The sequence below is a fragment of the Phyllopteryx taeniolatus genome, chromosome 20 (genome assembly GCF_024500385.1).
Source record: "Phyllopteryx taeniolatus isolate TA_2022b chromosome 20, UOR_Ptae_1.2, whole genome shotgun sequence".
In the NCBI taxonomy this organism is placed as follows: Eukaryota; Metazoa; Chordata; class Actinopteri; order Syngnathiformes; family Syngnathidae; genus Phyllopteryx; species Phyllopteryx taeniolatus.
The window spans coordinates 12,803,785-12,822,854 of record NC_084521.1 but is presented as its reverse complement, the minus strand read 5'-3'; the positions used below and the strand labels follow the sequence as shown (position 1 = coordinate 12,822,854).

The window sequence follows — 19,070 nt, the reverse complement described above, 5'->3', positions numbered from 1 at the left end:
TACTTCCCATCATGAAGCATTCGGCTTTCCTTTGATAAGCTGTTTTCTGTGAACGCAGATGAGCCTCCAGAAGAAGACGATAAAGAAGACAACGCTGAGGTCATGGAGGCAGACGTGCATGTGACAGCAGAACCCAGCAGCAACCTCACCATCGAGTGCAACCACGAGCGCAACGACACGACCGTCAACCAAGCCATATTGGAGCACATGGCGCTCGGTCAACCGTGGGTCATCATCGGCATCTGCAAGCGGGTGGAGGGTGGCGTGCTGATGGAAGACTACAGCGAGCGTGGTCAGATCATCTGCGAACAAAGCCTGGATGTCAATCTGCAACTGACACCTGTTGTGCAGGAAGATGGTGGCTTATACCGCTGCAGCTTCAGCACGGACGTCGGCCTGCAGACCAACACTGTCATGGTCACAGTGGCCCCGTCAGGTAAAAAGTTGCACTTCACACCACATGACTGAAAGCCGTCTCAAATCGTAGTTGTGGCAATAGTGGTTATGCGCAACCATATTCCGCATTCGAAAAAACGTCGAAGCACTTTCTTCCGGTTCAGGTGAGTGGTGGAGCCCTATGGCAGGAAACTGGGACTAAGGAACTGTAGAAATAAAATGGAAATAGTCTTTTGTTTAACACAAGATGTCTTCAAGACCTACCAAAAATGACAATATCCCATGTTTAGGCTTTTTTTGTGTTTACATATATCATACTTGTTTAAATAAATATTATACATGTACACCAGCCATAAAGAAAACATTTTTGCAAGTTCAGCTTCAAAGCATCATGTCATCAACCCTTAGTTACCTATGCTAGTTATCGTAGGATACACAGGAAGTCTGCTAACCTGTTTCCGGGTTTGGTCACGTGACGTTCTGGATAAAGCAGATTAAAACCGTGCTCAGTGTTAAAAACAACATAAACAAAACAGCATAGTCTGTTGAATCTGCTAGTGAATCTGAAATGTATGTATACATAAATACAAAAAGCTGAACATCAAGCTCTTCATCAGGACTCTTAAAGCCGTTTCAAGTCATTGTTATATGCGAGTTTGGACATATGGTCAATTCCTTGTTCCCAGGCAGATTTCATGGGAGTCTAATCAAAACTGCACATATAAGCTGTTGAAAAAAAAAAAAATGGCAGATGCTAGCCACTCCCATTGAGTGCCTGTTTAAATGGCAAACCAGGGCGACACAAGAAATAAGCATTACGAGACAAGTTTATTTTTACACGACTTTTACAATTGAACCAGTGCTCTGTGTTAAATATATAACATATACTTTCTTAGGGCATTGAATCGATCGCAACTGGACTGTTGTGCTTGTCTTAGAAGACGTTTCGCCTCTCATCCGAGCAGACTTCATCAGTTTATGTAACAAGGCTTAATTGGGATGCACTAGCCAGTGTTTGTGTGGAAGACTCAACTATTTATGCTCCAACTTAGAGGCATGCCCCACACCACATATAGAATGTTTATTTTGGAATGCAAAAACAAGGGAGAGCCGTTAAGCTGTCTGGCCGAAAGGCCATTGTCAGTCCACCAGAGTCGTTGGGTGGAAACTCCCTCATTGATACTCCATTCAGTTGTAAACTTGTTGTGGAGTTACCTAACGGTCAAGGAGAGCGTGCTGTTTGTTGGAGGCAGAATTATTAAGTTTCTTTGGAATGGACGAAAGGACAGAATTGTAAGTAGGAGATAGGTGATGTCGTAAGCTCCTCCTCCTCTGTTAATTGATGGTTTTTCCACCTTTGTGTATATGGCCTCTCTCACCCCTCTCTCAAACCATCTGTCTTCCCTGTCCAAAACACAAATGTTTGTCCTCAAAAGGGTGCTGTTTCTCTTGGAGGTGCAGGAAGACAGCTGAGTCTTGACCTGAGGGGTTTTCACATCTGTGTTGTGCCATGCGTCTGCTCAGTGGTTGCTTGGTTTCCCCAATGTATATACAGTATCTGCATTCCTCGCTGCACTTGACCGTATACACTAGATTGCTTTTCTGCGTGTGTGGTATCCGGCCGGTCTTTGGGGTGTGGCAGCCTTTGTCTCAGCGTGTTACCAGGTTTGAAGTGTACCGAAATGTTGTGTTGCTTGAAAATCCTTGTGAGTTTCTCAGACAGACCTGCTGCATACATGCTTTGTTGCATGAACTGAAGAAGCATGCTCGGATAAGAGGTGAAACGTCTTCTAAGACAAACAGAACAGTCCAATTACGATCGAGTCAATGCCCTGAGGATGAATGAGAATATTCACAGGCATATAAAACATATATTTTTAAATCATGTTTTTTTTTCCCCCAGTGCTCAATCTGCTCGTGAACATGTTTTATTGATGGTTGTATAATGATCCATGTAAGACTATAAAAAAATAGATGCCTCCCTTTGCTTATCAGGATAATACAAGCGTTCGTTACTGTAATTATCTCAGTTCCTCAAGGCTGTTGTTCGCAGACAGAGATTTGAACTCTTAACAATGTGGCTAACCAAAACAGCAGCACTAAAGCATGTTAAGTCTTTCAGATGAATTAAAGTGTATACTATTACAGCATGTTGTAAACAAGTGCAATATTAACGCTGTACAGTATTACCACATGTTGTAAACAAATGCAATATTAACACTGTTAAGTGAAAACAGCAATTAGCATTCAAGGAGAGACTAATGCGGTCAGTCCACAATATTGTGTACGTTTTGGGGAGCAAAGTGACTGAATTACTTCCACCCTGTCTGCCTCTGTTCTTGCTATTTCACTACATTTCTACATAATATTCCTTATTTACATTTGGTTTTAGTTTAGTTTTAACTTTACTGCATCTGACTGAAGTTGTATGTACTCCCCTAATCAACGCATACTATGGAAGTATATCTGTGCCATCTGAGGTTACATTTGAATATCTAACTGATTTTTACTTTTTTTGCCAACAAATTGGTTAAAAAATAAATAAATAGAAAAAGGAAATGTCCTAAATTGAAATTCAAACTCAGATGCCATCGATATAGCTTGTGGTATTGTTTGTGCCAGGGCATGTATTATTTCCATACCTACCGCAATCTGTAGATGAGCATATTTGCTGTGATTCATTTTTTTTTCCATTTTGGACAAAGGTTGATTGTCATGTCATTATCAGGTGGCGTCAGACTGTCCGTGTTTATGATGTATGTTTACTTGGCGATTGCAACTGCTGGACTGATTTTACTGACTTTCCTCCTCATCATCTTGTTGACACGCAGGTAAGATTTTATAACAGCGGTGGGCAAAGCATGGCCTGTATTTACATTTTCAAGAGTCATGTACTATTTGTTGCAATAATTTGGCAATTCCCCCCCCCCCTAAAAGTGGTTAAAATGTATTAATAATATTATTATTAGTAGAAATAAAATGTATCTAAAAAATATGTTGTTAAACAATTGAAAATAAAAATTACTTAACTAAACATTTTTACATAGTACATTTAACATTTTATTAAATAATTGGTTAATTATAATTATTTAGTTATTATTTTTAAAGTGAATTATTGTTGTTTTATTAAAATAGAGAATTTCACAGATATGTAACAATTTTATGAATTTTATTAGATAATTGGTTCATGTATAATAAACTACTTTTAAAAATATATACATAATTAAAGTGGGAATTGTGCATTTTTTTATTATCAAAAGAAACAATTTTACATATATATTTATACATTTATTTATTTATTTTTAACCTCATCTCGAAATGACAATGACCTGGTTTTAAAAATCAAATATGGCCCTTGAGTACAAGAGCTTGCCCACTACTGGTCTATACCCTGTGACTTAAGTTAAAATGTAATACATAGAATAGAGAAACTCCCATGACAGGAAGCATTTCTAGTCAATGTATCGTATCATGTGCTCATCTGAGTTTAATGAACACCACAGGAAGAAGAGCAGACGAGAAGAGAGTAGAGATAAGCTGCACCCGTCTCACACACAGGTAAGGTCTAAATTATTTTGTTTGCAAGTTTGCATTCTGGCCCTTTATTGGCTAACAAACTGTATTTGCTAACTTACAGTAAGTGGGTGCTCAAAATGGCAAATAATTAAGAATTTATTAAGGTCATTTGCATATACTTCTAAGAATAATGGTAAAGACACTTGGAAAAATGTGTTTTTTTTTTGTTTTTTTTTTAAATCTAGCAATTTGTTTTGTGCAAATGTCTCCCAATGCTGAAACAGCCCTGCTTGAAGTCCTATTTTCAAAAAGTGAATGAGTTGAAAAAATTAAGCCATAATAGTAAAGACAATCAAGAGACAAATGCACTAATTTTGTGGCAGTCCAATGCAAATGTAATCTGAACAACAAGACTTCATAAACAATGCTAACAACTTAAATTTTGTCGCAGCTTTGTCGATAGAACCCACTGAAAGAGCAAATGGTGGTGGCCCACTGAAATACACTTATTGCATAACGGTAAAGACAAAAGTGCATAACGGTAAAGACAAACAGCTTCATAGCAGCCATGTGAGTTGCACAATTTACATGCGTTGCCCTACAAACTCAGTGCTTAGACGATCCTAACTCCTCATTAAACCCATTACAGTCTTTATACATCCGTAATAACGGTAAGAAAATGCTATTATTCTGACACTTTTACAAATTCATACATACCTCAGAAATAACACCATCGATTGTGCTCTGTGCTACTATGTGAATGCAAAATGGCTGTTAGTTTTCTTGGAAAAGGCATATTAAACAATAAGAGAAAAATCCTACAAATTCAAAAAATGTAATCTGCACATTTTTCAAAATTGAAATGCAAAGAAAATAATGCATAGATAATGTAAAAGTATTGGGCATTATGCTCTCTGCACATAATGCTCACAATATCACTTTTTGTGACTACATTCAGTTAATTTGTCCCTTTAAATTTTACTGTGAAACTCACATAAATTGAGAATCACACATTGTGTATATTTAAACCAAAATATTTCACCAAACCATATAAAATCCTCCAATGAAGGTCCGCTAGCTCAATGTTAACTTATAATGTGAAACGCCATAGACGGGCAAACAACTATAAAAAAACAACAGCTACTTTAACACACACGGCGCAGCAACACATAAAGAGCATACAACAATATATTGCAGCACAGCATTGTACTGTGCTAAAGCCGGGCATCTCTAAATTCGGATTTTCCCGTTTACAGTAATCTCTCGTTTATCGCAGGGCTTTATGTTTGAGAAAAACCCACCAATGGACGAAATCTGCAAAGTAGTGACCGATTATTTATTGTATTATTTATTCATTCCTTTATTTTCCATACCGCTTATCATCACTAGGGTCGCCGGCATGCTGGGGCTTTCATGTACAGTATGAAATAAAATTTCAATAAGTGATACTTTACAGTGGTGCGGGTATTCTATTTGTCCACTTGAGGTCTCCATCCACATGCACACGCCAACAAAAAGGCGAATGTGCCCTGCTTGAGTGACATGAACAACAACCAATGCGGACATGGTGTAAATGAGCGATTTCCTGGCTAAACCATTAGGCAATGTGCTTCACAGCGGCGTTTGCAGCACAAAACATCATGTGAAGTAGGACCGGCAGATCCTGCAGCTTCCCAGAGTTCTTTGCGATGCTCTTTTTAAGTATAGCACTGTAGTTGTAGGAAATCAAGTTAAACATTGCTCTTTCCTTGCATTTGTTCCTGGCCATATGTTGGGCTCGGTTGGTATTTGTGAATTTATTTCATGAAATTCTGACTGTGGTTTGTCATGTTCACTGCATCACTAAAGAACTTGGCGAATTACCAAATGTACGAGTTGAAATTTGCTCAGTAAGGTTTCTGTATCTGCAAAGTAAAAGCCTCTTCTTCTATTCTACATCGTTGTGTAATTCCTGTGTCTCCCTAGAGATGGCGGCGGTGGTGGGCGAGGGAGATTTGCGGACAGGTCTACTGAGACGTGACCCACATGGACTGACAGAGCCATCTTTAAAGTGCATTCCCACTTTCCTAATGATCAACAATATTGTCACGAGAATGCACCACGTGTTCATTGACCGTCTTTTTAAGGGTGTGTACCATTGTCCAGGTCACATGCTTTGACTGGATAAAACAAAATAAAAAGACTTGAGACTACTGCTACATGAGAGAACATTCAAGTTTATTACCTCTGTTGTCAAAAAACATATTTACATTGAGTGAAAACTGCAACATAATGAAAGTGCTATTGATGTATTCTGACCACACAAAACAAACATGACATCTATAGATTTTCTTAAATAAAACACACACACACACACAATAAAGTGACACATGGGGTGGGAACTGTGGCACAATTAAGTGCTTGTACATTTCTATCAAGTCCTACAGGCTTTGTGTCTACACAAACTAAATAACATTCAAATAAATTGCCAGCAAAGGACTGAAAATCTTGTCATGATGTCATCATTTCTGGATTTTGCACTAAAGATATGAATGTGCCAGCAGGTACGTTATAGGCCAGACAGCGCTAATTTTCGTGTACACTAAAACAAACCACAAGACGTTTACAAGAGGTCTCAGTGGGTCAGAAGGCACTTCTTACATGAGCACAGAAAATGGAAAGGGGGGGGGGGGGGGTCTAAAATCAATAACATTCCTGTAAACGGGGTCGGACAATTTCATTTTACATTTTCTATTTTGATTTTACTAGGCTGCCTCATCAAGATAAATTTGTATTGTTGTGTTGCATTTCTATCATTATTGGTAGTTTTTTTTTTTCCCATATCCATTGGAAAAAAAAATGTCAACAAAACTAAGATGAAAAAAAAGACTGTAAATCTACATCTTGTTAATTAATGTCATATCCACTGGGGAACACAATTTTTGTTGAGGTAGGTCTGACAGCTGTTTTAACACATTTTTGGGTGTGGAATCCAATCAGTTTTTCTCTACCATGTCAAGTTTTTGAACAAAGTGAGAATAAAGGAAATACAAACCAATGTAGATAAAACACTAAGATGAGATAGTTACAACCTTTGAAGACTAAAAAAAAAAAAACCCAGCATAAAACGAAATAGAACTTACAACGGTATGCCCATGGTTACAAGGTTAAGAGAAAAGCCTGCACAGATCCTCTTAATTCCTACTATGCTAGCTTTCTGTTTGCAGATATTGAGAGTACTGACCTATTGGGAGCTGCACACACCTCTACCCGCACTGTCTCAATTGTGACTGCACGAACAAGTTGTCACGTAGCTGTAGATGAGTCCAATTGTAATCAGCTGGCAAGTCAGCTAATCAGTGGGATTTTGCTTGACGTACTAGAAAAAAAAAACTGACTGCAATTTTGGAATCAGCATGCCAATTTTAGTTTTAATTAGGATACAAGTCTAACTCAACAAAAGTTTTTTTTTGTTCAAATTGTTCCCGAGTGCCAGAGCAAAAAGCTACACTGGAACATTTTATATTATCATTAGTAAGATTTTAAAATTGAAATTATATAAGGGAGGAAAAAAACCTTTCCAGTTGTGTTTTGAATATTTCTAATTAGCGTTTCTCATAAGTGGGGCTAAAATACTTGGGGGAAAAAAACTTTGAGTAGGGCTAGGCAAACTTCATGCTGATTGGAAAAGAAAAACAAAAGTTACAATCGATTCTAAAATATTTTAAGACGTCAAATTTTTATTTTAATAATAAAAAAATTCTTAATTTTGATTAATTCTTAAGTATTTTATTCATATTTGTATTTATTATACATTAATGACACATTTTATGAGTAAATGGTGACAAAAATGCATACATTTTAAGTAACACATTTTAGGTGAAAAAGGCTAAATTAATGCAACAAATATTTCTCTTGAAAATGTAAATCATCAGTGGACCGGGAATATGATGCAACCCAAACTACAATCACAATAATAAATACCTCGCTAATAGTGTCACAATGGAGCATTAGTATAACTTAAATATAGTGTAATGAGTCTGATGTGTCAGCTTTAATAAGGTGTTCCGCTGGACGTTTCACCGTGATGTCGTGTCACGTTGTCACAGATTGGTCCTCATTATAGTAAATCCTAACATGTCATGGAGGCAGAGCGACAAAAAGGGATAAGTGGCTTGAATGATGATTTGAGCCTCTCCTTTGCCAACATGAAAAAGGACATTCATATAAACTCTGGTCTGGTGCCTTTAGTTTAAGACGCTACTTCTGCTGTCACACAACATACAAAACAAACCGGGAAGAGACGCCATATAAATACACACAGTTGTACGTGGTGTCTACAGTGGAGCTCGGCTCCAAGTGTCCTCAGTCAAGTCCACTGTCGTCATTGAAGCGGCCTCAGGCTGCAAGAAGCCGCTCGGCCACTAGAGGGCGACGACGCCTCTTCCTGACACCCCTTCCCTTCTTCCTCTTTCTCTTCCGCTTCCCGTCGGGGCTCGTGGGACAGGAAGTTGGGGAAGGTCTGCGCTCGAGGAATAAATGTCATCGGCATGCTACTCGCTGGGAGACAAAAAAAAAAGAACAAGACAAGAGGGTCTGCTATGAGACGGCACCCCTGTTGGCCTAAGCCTAAGTAGGAGTTTGCTTTCACAGCAAATTGGATGGAAAAACATTTTTCTTGACTCCAGACTTTTCAATAAATTGGGAACACTTGTCGAGGATTCATACAAGTGGACCGAATGGACAGTTATTGCCGAGGTGGGCAAGGTATGGGCCGCGGGCCACATACGGCCCACTCCATTCTTTAGTGGGTTATTGTTTCACTAATTCAATTAATAATAATAAAAAAAAAAGAGCACGAATTGTTAAAATAAACTTTTGGCACACACATTTTACATAAAACAAAATGTAGTAAAATAAACAACATACATCTTTTTAATTTGGTTAAATAATTTACTAATTGTAATAATTTTAAATAAAGGTAATGGAAAATGAGCATGCTGCATTTGATTATTGAAATAAATTTCATCTAAAATACAAACATGTCAGTAAAATAAACTTAACTTTTAATGTTAAGTAATTATTAACTACAATTAAATTCATTGAAAATTTTAAACGAATGTATAATTGTTATATTATTAAAATATATTTTTAGTTTGTTATTTAATATTACATTACATGTAAAATTATTAAATAATGTACTTAATTATTAAAATATAATTTTCTATTTTTTTTAAATAATTACAAAATATAAAATAAATGAGAATTGATCATTTTATTAAATATTTTACATCATATACTAAAATATTAGTCAAATGTTTTTTACCTCTTCTATTTCATTAAGTAGTTTTAGTTTTCTTAGTTGGTAAATTGATAATTAAATTATTCTTCAATATAATATATATATTATAAATCATATATAATTATGAATAAAAATAAGACTATTATTATTATTATCCAAAAATTATTAGAAACAAACATACTGAGTAAATTCACACTTTTTTTTTAACCTCATCTATGAATAACCTGGCCCGTTTTCAAAATCAAACGTTGCCCTTTTGCACAAACAATTGCCCACCCCGCTGTTCAGTGCCCTTTATAAAATATTCAATAGAGCATACTCATCATCGAAAGAACAAACAGGAAGTAGTGATCTATAATATCTATTTCTCCATTAAATTATGTTGCTGTCGAATAAAAAAGCATGTACAAGATTTCCATATATTGACGTTTATATCCAGGATGTTGGAGCCCTGGAAGGGGGGTTTGTGTTTTCATGTTAATAACTTTAATAAAATAAAGTAAGAAGAATAAAATGCATTTACTGTTACAATTAAGATTAATAATGATTGAAATTGTACATTTGTTGCAGTTAAGTTCTACTGTTGAAGCCTATATCATAGTATGCTAGTTTTTGTTTAGACTGCCACCTACTGGCCAGGTATGGCTACTGAACTTAGAGGTGTGCAGTCCTTGTAAGGGTCAAGGGTTAAAAGTAATATGGCTGCCTCAAGCCAGATATGTGTGTGGGTGTGGACTCAGGTCAAACAATCGACAGAGCATGGATGCAGGCCTCTCGGCAAGAGAAGCTTTTTCAAACTATTATTTTGACATTTGTTGCATTATTTTGGACTTTGAAAGATCAGTATTGTTTGTATATCATCAACTCATCAACCCCTCTGCCGTTCATAACCCGGTTCCTGACATCACCTGAACAAACAACTGGTGAGTGAATCCATTGAAGCGCTGCTGAGAGCCTTCTACCTTCTTTTGAAATTGAAACTTCGAAAATTTGGAGAAATGGCACAGACAAAGGGTGTCTCAAAAGTCACTATACTTCCTCCCCCCCCCCCCCCGAGTTTGTTTCAGGTATTGTTTGCACAAACCTAAGGCCATCAGCATTTTGAAAGCTTAGGCTTTGCAGTTTTGAACAATCTGAAGTCAGTACGGTTAAAGCTTTATCACTCTCTTGAGATTTGTTGAGCACTCCACATTGACTTTTACTGGCTTTGCACAAACGCCTGCTCTACGACTTCAGTGTGTTCGTTTCCATGTTGGCGGTAGCACGGCTTCTGCTGTATGGTTGGTCAAGACTAGATCCTGTTTCCAGAAACTTGCCATCGGTAGCGTAAATTGTTGTAAGGATGAGTAATGTAGAGGAAATCAAATTATACTTAAATATTAAGTTCCACAAGTAATCAAATGCTTAATATTTTGGCACATCAAAAAACATCTACAAACAACTGACAAAGTACATCACAAATGGATCAAACATTTGTAGTTACTTTTTGCTTCTATTTTCTGGCAGCTTTATGCATCCCCTTTCAAAAAGAAATAAGGGAAATAAACCCCCCGATATTTCGCTTTTGCTGTGATCCATGTCGCCGGTGGCAGATAAGTCTTATCACGCTGGCCCTTTGAGACCTGCTTCCTCGCTGTGAAATCTCCTGCTATCAGTCCCGCGTGATCAAACTAAGTGCTCCATTACAATGCTGAGCACAAGCAGAGAGAAAGCTGGAAAAAAAAAGTTCCATAACACAAACTGAATAAGTATATTTAAAAAAAACAAGGAGAGTGAACAAAAGACATGAGGATTTGGTTCAACTCAAGTTAAACTAATGAGAATTTTTACTCTTATCACATCTATTCTCAAGTAGTTTTCATTCTAAATGGAAAGCATATGTGATGGAGTGTTTGACTTGACAAACACTGCCCTGCGCAGGTTCATTCAGGCTGAGAAATAAACAAGTGTGTGTGTTACCTTAATTAGTCCTCTGGACCTATTTAAAAGCAATCAGAGGATGACTCAGCAAATTGCCTGTGCTGATTGTATATTCGTCTTGTGGGCAGCGGTGCACCACCGCACAGCTGTTCTTGTCCAAAAGGATAGGGGAACGCTGCTGTCAAGTGGCAACCGTGAACATTTCCGACTACAACACCAATGTGTTCGGAATAGTACAACGATATAATCTCGAACAGTGATTCCTTAACACAGTGCCATATTAGTGTCACGGGAATCTTAGTGCCATTGCCATGGGAGTCTAATTTCACTTAATTGCCTGAGCAATAACTTCAAATAATGCATCTTTGTTTCATCTACAGTATCTACAGACCAGCCATAATTTGTAAAAACATAATTTGGTTTTACAGCTCATAAAACCCACAAAATCAGGAATTCAAAAAATTGGAATACTGTGAAGAAAGTTCAGTATGTTAAGTGATACATTTCACCTTAAAACATGATAAATTTCACGTTTTAACATGATTAGTTTCACATTATAATGTGATGAGTTTCACATTTTAAAGTGACACATTTCGCGTTTGCATTCGGCAATTACTAGCTACTTAACTAAGCTTCTCTTCTATAATACTTAAAAATAAGGCGTAGTGTTTAAAAAGATTTCAGATGTAAAAAGCAAACGTACTTTCAAACGTACCTGGAATGGAAGGAATTGCTTTGTTTTGTTTAGCCGAGTGCCAAAATCCAACTTATCACATTTTAACGTAATAACTTATCACGTTAAAATATGAAAGTGATCACATTATAAAGTGATACTGCAGTTTTTTTTTGGGTGGTGTGGCAGCAATATGCTTCTGTAGTTTGCCGTGAGATTTTTGGCTCAATAAAGGTTTGGTTACACGGATCTAGAAAATTTCGTATGATTCCTGCTGCACGCTGAGCTGAATGAGTGCCGAATAGGCTCTATGGACCCAGCACTTCCAAGTGTAAAAATGAGCCATGACAGCAGGAAAAAGAAATAACAAGAGCATGGTAGTGACAAACTTGATGCTCTCACCTTGGTAACTGTAGAGATCTCCCACGCTGTTCTGCCGCGTGATGTGCTGCCAGTAAGCGCTGCGGGGAAGCGAGATGGACTTGCTGAGCGTCTCTGAAGAGCGCACCTGAAAGGAGACGGACAAGGAAGGCGTCACATGCTTCTAGTCGCTCGCTCACTCGCAGCAGGGGGACTCGTGTTCCAGCAGACAAGGAACATGTGGCATATTGAGAAGTCCTGTAGTGTGGTGGTATGACGTAATGGAGGATGCCAGGTCCAAGTGAACGGCCATATGGTCAAGGCTCATCAAACATGAGGTAGGCTCACGTAAAGAAAGAATACTGACGATGGGGTGGAGGAGGGAAGCCGGAAGAAAAGTAAGGAGGGAGAGGATGACAGGTCTTGGGTAACAAATCAGCAATGTATCCATTCATTCGTTTCGGCGCAGTTCCCAGTTGAACTGCTAAAATGCTGAATGTTCTCTCACTTTCCGATTTCGACTATCGATACTGTGTGTGACTAGTCTCTCTTCCCCTTCCCAGGAAGAGTATGCGGCCATGTTTCCAAAGGTGCATCGGTCGAGGCGGACAGCCGCCCCGCACCGAGGTTTCTCCCTTAGTGCGTTTTTCTTGCCTCCATCGCCTAGTACTTGCTCATGAGGCGTTCATTTGGTCACTTAATGATTGAGGAGTGTGGTTCTAGACCAGCACCATTTGTAAAGTGCCCAGCCCTTCTGTTGTGATTTGGTGCTATATCAATAACATTGAATTTAATATCATGGAAATTGGAATAGTGACTTTTTAATTGCTTGTATACAAATAATTGGGTCCCTGGAGTGGTGTGGTGAGGCGAATTTGTTTTTAGCGACATGTCCATGTGCTGCATACACACAATGTAACGTGTGAACCGCTGCCTTGACGAGTGAAAATGATTTTATTATTCTTTTTCTTCTCCGGACTCTGCTCTCTCTGCCGAAGGGGTCGTCATGGCAATGAAACCCGGACGTGCCGTTGGCCCAGAATTATATGGTTGCGGGATATCCAGTTGTTTACTTGCACGAGCCAGGGTCAGCCCTTTAAAACAGGCCCGTTTCATCATCATCTTTTTTTTTTTTTTTTTTACACTTCTCTGACAAGGGTGAATGTTAAAAAGGTGTGTGTGTGTGTGTCTGTGTGTGTGTGATGTGAATTGCCTTTACATTAAAGTAAAGACCATTTTTATTGGTTTTATATCTTAATATTAAGATTGATACTGTAGATCGCTACAGTATATAGCTAACTAGCTAGATAGATCGCTACATGGATGGATAGAATATTACAAAGTCGTGTGCGAAGGCAGACGCAAAAATCATTTTAGCTTCGGTTGTGTACTTATTAGGAGCTTCTTTGAGCATCACTATGGTATGAAGGTACCTGGCAGCTTTTCTCCATTTCCTCCATCATCCTCTCATGCTGCTGTGCAATGGCCAGAGTGGCCGAGTGGACGCGCTGGTAGATCATCTCTCCCTCTCGTGTCTGGAACGTGAACAAGCCCTCGCCTGTGTCGCACATCCTGCGCCCGGAACAAACGCACACACAGACACAAAGGGGAATTAAACACCCTTTGACGGCGCTCGCTGTTCTGAGCACACGCTTGACTACACGCTTCCAGGGAGACGTGCTGATGTAAGGGCACGCGCACACGCATGCATGAGTACAATGAGTCAAGCCGTCGCCCGAGGGCCTGTGCAGCACATGATGATATCCTGGGAACTTAAAACATGCACTTTAGTTGGGAAGTTTTTCCGACACTTCCTGAAGTACTTATTTTCTATTCCACAATCATAAACACATACACAAAGATATTTTTTTTCAAAAACTCACGTACCTTCCGGACTCAAATGTGAACCAGGTGGAGTCTCGGCCGTATCTGCGGAGTGAGCTGAGAGGCCACATGACGAGTTTCAGGCGCGCGTTGTGGATGTCCCACAGGTAGATGTTCTCATGGGTGATCTGCATGGTGCACTCCCCGTAGATGTCCAGGTTCGGGGTGGGCATTAGGTACACGTTGAAACGCTCTACAAATAAATATCAAGATTAGATTAAATAGTGAAACACAAAGGTTCAAAGTATTGTGAAACTCTGCGTAGTTCCTCTTTCTTCAGAAGCTGTGTGGTGTAATTGTCATGCATATTGAATAAAACGTCTGGATGTTTTTTGTTTTGTTTTAGACGAGTTGAACATAGTAAGTTTAGATAGATTTCACTAGGCTTGTTTTGTTACAATCGATGCTTCGTTGAAAAAGGAAGGTCGTCACTTTGGAGGAAAGTCTGTGTGTCTGCCTCATAGTCTCGTCAGCTCATTGTTGTATTTATTGCATCACGCATGGCGTTAACACTTTTCTAAGACCTTTCAAGAGTTTGGAAAGATGGCTAACTTTTTTTTTTTTGTATGGTCATGGGTTTGGCATGAGCGCAGATTGTGGTGAGGACAGCTGGTGCTGTGTTTGTACCATTTTAATCAATGACAGCATAATAAATTAGCATATTAAATTACTGATTGAAGATAATTTTGGGTTGGTGTCGTGTTGATGTGAGTGTACTATACTGATTTGATTGAAGCAGCGTTTGGGAGCTCGAGCAACATGGTGTTTTTGGGTACATATAAGGTCTCCACCCGACAGCAACGATATAAGGCTACATATTGTATTTGAGTAATTTATGTAAAATTTTGATATATAAAAAATGCATTCAACAAAACAAAATCCCATTAAAATATGCCATTTCCCTCAAAGACACTACTCAGCAGTTGAAGAATTCCAATTTTTCAGGACCTTGGATTCCCATATTTGAACAAGTCAGAACATATTTACTCTCACCAAACACACTCAGATATTTTCTGCTTCGAAGATTTACTATCAGACGTAAATAATTCAAGTCACAAGAGCTGCATGAGATGCCTCTGCAGAATCCGCAACGGTAAACAGAGATCATTCACCGTTTGCGCAATGCACATTTTCATTCGCTCCTGAAAATAAAACGCCTGTGTCTTTGCAAATAAACAAATATCAATCCTACATTAAAGCTAATACCTCTTTGGGGCGAGGCTTTGTTTAGATCTTAAGCGTTAGCATGAGAGACAAACGGATTAAGACAAAAGGATGAGTGATGGATTATTTGTCAGCGTCAGATGTGGAGCAGCCTTTAATCTTAAAAATTCTTTCTTTCTCCACGTTCCCATTTAAAGCACAAACTAAAATACACACCTATTTAAGACCGCCCTTATCGGAGTTAACCCCCCACCCGCCGATTTTCATACGAATATTTACTGTAACTATGACTTTATTATTGTGACTACGAGACTGTTCCGACTTATGTACAAATTTGGGTTACGCTGGTCTCGAAGGAGCGGGAACTTTGTCTTCCACAGAGAGGACTCCCAGTATGCGTCTCAAATAAGAAGTGCGCCCAATTATATGACTGGTACCACGTTTGAAAATCCAACTTTATCCGATTACAATTAATATCGTGTTGCATGAATTCCCTTCCAGTCTTTCCAGAGTCGTGCACGCCCCCCTCCCTCGTCCACCCCATTTAACTGTCAGAGGCAGTGGGTGCTTCTCAATAATCTAAATGGGTTCTCACTAATTACACTCAATGACTCCAAAATAAGCCATGTGTCTGGAGTGGATAGAAAATAGCGATGTCATAGCACTGTGTATTTTTAGGCTACTCTGATCTAATGATGGTCTCCTGCAGCTTGAAACATGACCGCAAGCCCTCGCCTTTTGACTTACCCGCTCACTCATGGCGCTACAAACTTAGCAGCCTGCTGCGACTTTACGGAATGTGTATTCACAGCGATAGCACTATCGTAGGTGGCATTGAACTATGACTTAAATTATAAGAAAATAAAATGATAACATGTCGATGCTGGTATTTACATGCACTTTTAATGATTTGCTTGTTGCCGTTCCCTCTTTTCAAACGACATAAGCGAATGAGCTCCATTCCATTTCCTGTGAGCGGAATATGTTGGGGAGCAGCACATTTATTTCACACAGCTTTAGGAGCGTAATCTCATCCATCTCAGTGACAAGCTTCATTATGAGGGAGGCCAGTGATGCACAGCACTTCGCATTAGGGCCTGGAACAGAGCCCTGACCGCAGCCTGCGACCTGTGCACCCACACAGATACATGCTCATGTTTCCCACAATACATCTCAAGTTGGACCAACATCTACGAATGTAAAAACACGGCAGGTATTGACAAAAAAGGCTCCTCGTTAGCCAGTCCTAATTGAACAGCGGCAGCTTTAGATCTACGCAGACATGAGTGCGGGCTGAGGGAAGAAGACTGACCCGGAACTGCTGTCCGCGTGAGCGGGGACTAATTGGGCACTCACCGTTCTGTTCCCGCTGCACCCCCGCTGCTAACAAATCTGGCTCGCCCAGGCTGATGTCGTTGAGACGGCTGCCCAGGCACTCCACACTCAGCAGTTTGCACCATTCCTCCGCATCCAGCTCTGCATGGGGCCACACAACAGCACAGCGTTATAATAAGCCAAGGTTGCCGTCTAATGCTTTAAGGCTAGGAATCATCAGGAGTTCGCTGGAACGCAATCCGCTTTATGATCTCTTTTGGGGATATTTACCAGAGCAGATAATCAGAACTGGTAATGTCTTTATCTTTAAACATGGTAAAGGAACATGTGGTTCATTACCCAAGGTTATGTTATTATGTTTTCCGGTGTTTATTACAGTAATAAAGTAAACATTGCCACAGCAACAGGCCAATTTGTTCAAATAAATGTCATCATCATAACTGCGTTTGATCATTTAAATTATGTAAGGATCTGTGTGTGCATGCGCACACGTGCTGATGTGTGTCCTTGAGCATGTACACGGGGAAATATGTGTGATTCTCTTTTGAGTTGGTTTGTCCTATTTTGAATTTAAAAAGCTCTGCACTTTTGGTTTATTTGCACCTTTATTGCATAGTATTATAACTGTTTTAATCATTATAGAGTTTACATGTTCTCCGTGTGCATGCATGGGGTTTCACTGAGGTCACCAGTTTCTTCCCACATTAAAAAAAACCATGCATTTTAGGTTAATTGAAGATTAAATCCTTCCTTAGGTGTGAATGTGAGTAGTCTATTTGTGCCCTTCAATTGGCTGGCATCCCAGGTGTACCACGCTTCTCGCCTGAAGTCATCTATAGGAAACGGATGGATGATTGATTGAAAGCATTGAAACAGTTGCATTAGCTCGGTCTATTTGTTCTCTCGGCTTGTGTAGTCTCGATTTCATTTGCAGAGGTAGAAGTGACTTAAGACGCAACTCAGGGCTCTCCTTTCATGATAATTATGGTCATTTGCAAAATATGCATAAAATATATAAAATAAGTCTGTCCTCAAATATAATGAATGCACGCCCATCTGAAAAAGTGCCCTCTTATAACGCTAGCTGACGAGCAGCCTTAAATCCTCATGGCAGCCATCAGCGAATTCACCAAATGCCCGACTGTAACAATGAAAAGTCAACTGAAAACTGAAACACTTGCTTTCCTGCTTAGAATGTGACTTTGCTTACTTCGCTTTCTGTTTACTTCTCTAACTACTGTCACGTGTCTTTTCACTAGAGCATTCTGATACAAATAATGTTCCTACTAATCCATTTGTATAATTATGTACTGTATTACAAAAGAACACATTCACTCCCGGTTACGCAGTGTCCCTGAACGCACCTCGCACACTCGCAGCTGCCGCGTGCCTGCCTAGTGCCTAGTTTCATTCTGAAGAGTGAACTAGGAAATGCAGCAGGTCTACGTTTTTTCGATCAGGCTAGCCAAACAGGTCCCTCTGCTGGTCACTTGTAAAATTACAATTGATTCACTGTATATTCCAGAACACCAAAACATCACAGCAGAGCCTGAGCTGTGACTATTGCGCACACGTATGTCACGATGATGATGCTCAAACAAAATATCGTCAGACCAGGACAGGAGAGGGTGAGTGTGGGATGTCAAACTCCACACATCTGTCCACCCGTTCCAGCATTCATTTTCACTCACTTGTTGCGGTTCTGATACCACCTACCTGGAAGATTTTTGGGTCAACTACTTAGCCCCATTCCATTTATATAGAATAGTAATTCTAAAACAACGAGGAAAAACGGGACTTTGAAAAGCTGTGTAAAAATGGATCCAGCTTTACTGGAATTTATTTTGAGCACCTTGGAGAAGACTTTCAATTGTCTTTTGTGAGCTTCTGGTGGGATCCAGTGATGTATGAAATGAGGCAAAAGCAGGAGTTGTTTATCTTTGCCGAGCTCCTTAACACCAAATCCCTGTGGGATTCTGGGATGCGTAACCATGGTCAGTGAGGTGTACAGAGTCACATATGGAAGTGCAGCAGCAACGCAGCCGCCGTCATGTCCCTGCGTCTCTTCATCAAAGCACACTATGTGTTTGTGTGTATCGGCGGCAGTATCTTCAATTTCATTCATGGCGCACTCTCTTGCATTAAGCCTTTCCAGCGGGACGTATCTGCACAGCTTAGCGGGGTGAGTGGATGGTCTGTTGGTGCCTGAAGCGCTTCATTCACAGACATCAGAGAGCACAACTACATTTACACAGAGGGGGCTGCTACCTAATGCCTCCCCCGATTCACACTCTCTCTTTCGGAGTTACTATGGCCTGTAAGTGCCTCCTGCACTTTTAAGGCCCGAGTGGAAAAGGAGCTAAACAAACAGAGGCAGCGCTCAGCTTTATGCATGAGGAAAATACAGTGGGTGGTGAGCAAAACATGCAAAGAGAGAGAGAGAGAGAGAATATGTGGTAACTGAATGAAGAAAAAGGTTTGCTCTCTCTGTGGCAGCACATTTTGTTCAAACAATGAACATCAGATTTTAGTGTAAAAAAC

At 39.6% G+C, this 19,070-nt stretch overlaps 2 protein-coding genes across 3 annotated transcripts in view; one reads left to right on the top strand and one right to left on the bottom strand.

Moving 5' to 3' along the window:
* The window catches only part of rttn (rotatin), a 55,567-nt gene extending 49,457 nt beyond the window's left edge, over nucleotides 1–6,110 (top strand). For both annotated transcript variants that reach the window (XM_061758063.1, XM_061758062.1), the window contains exons 51-54: nucleotides 59–436; nucleotides 3,125–3,227; nucleotides 3,900–3,954; nucleotides 5,878–6,110. In XM_061758063.1, the coding sequence (XP_061614047.1) occupies nucleotides 59–436; nucleotides 3,125–3,227; nucleotides 3,900–3,954; nucleotides 5,878–5,925 (584 nt within the window). In that variant the 3' untranslated portion in view covers nucleotides 5,926–6,110. The remainder of the gene's footprint in view (nucleotides 1–58; nucleotides 437–3,124; nucleotides 3,228–3,899; nucleotides 3,955–5,877) is intronic.
* The window catches only part of dok6 (docking protein 6), a 48,841-nt gene continuing 35,878 nt past the window's right edge, over nucleotides 6,108–19,070 (bottom strand). The window contains exons 4-8 of the mRNA XM_061758066.1: nucleotides 16,551–16,670; nucleotides 14,034–14,223; nucleotides 13,580–13,718; nucleotides 12,189–12,294; nucleotides 6,108–8,451 (exon numbers count right to left, since the gene is read on the bottom strand). Of these exons, the coding sequence (XP_061614050.1) occupies nucleotides 8,276–8,451; nucleotides 12,189–12,294; nucleotides 13,580–13,718; nucleotides 14,034–14,223; nucleotides 16,551–16,670 (731 nt within the window). The 3' untranslated portion in view covers nucleotides 6,108–8,275. The remainder of the gene's footprint in view (nucleotides 8,452–12,188; nucleotides 12,295–13,579; nucleotides 13,719–14,033; nucleotides 14,224–16,550; nucleotides 16,671–19,070) is intronic.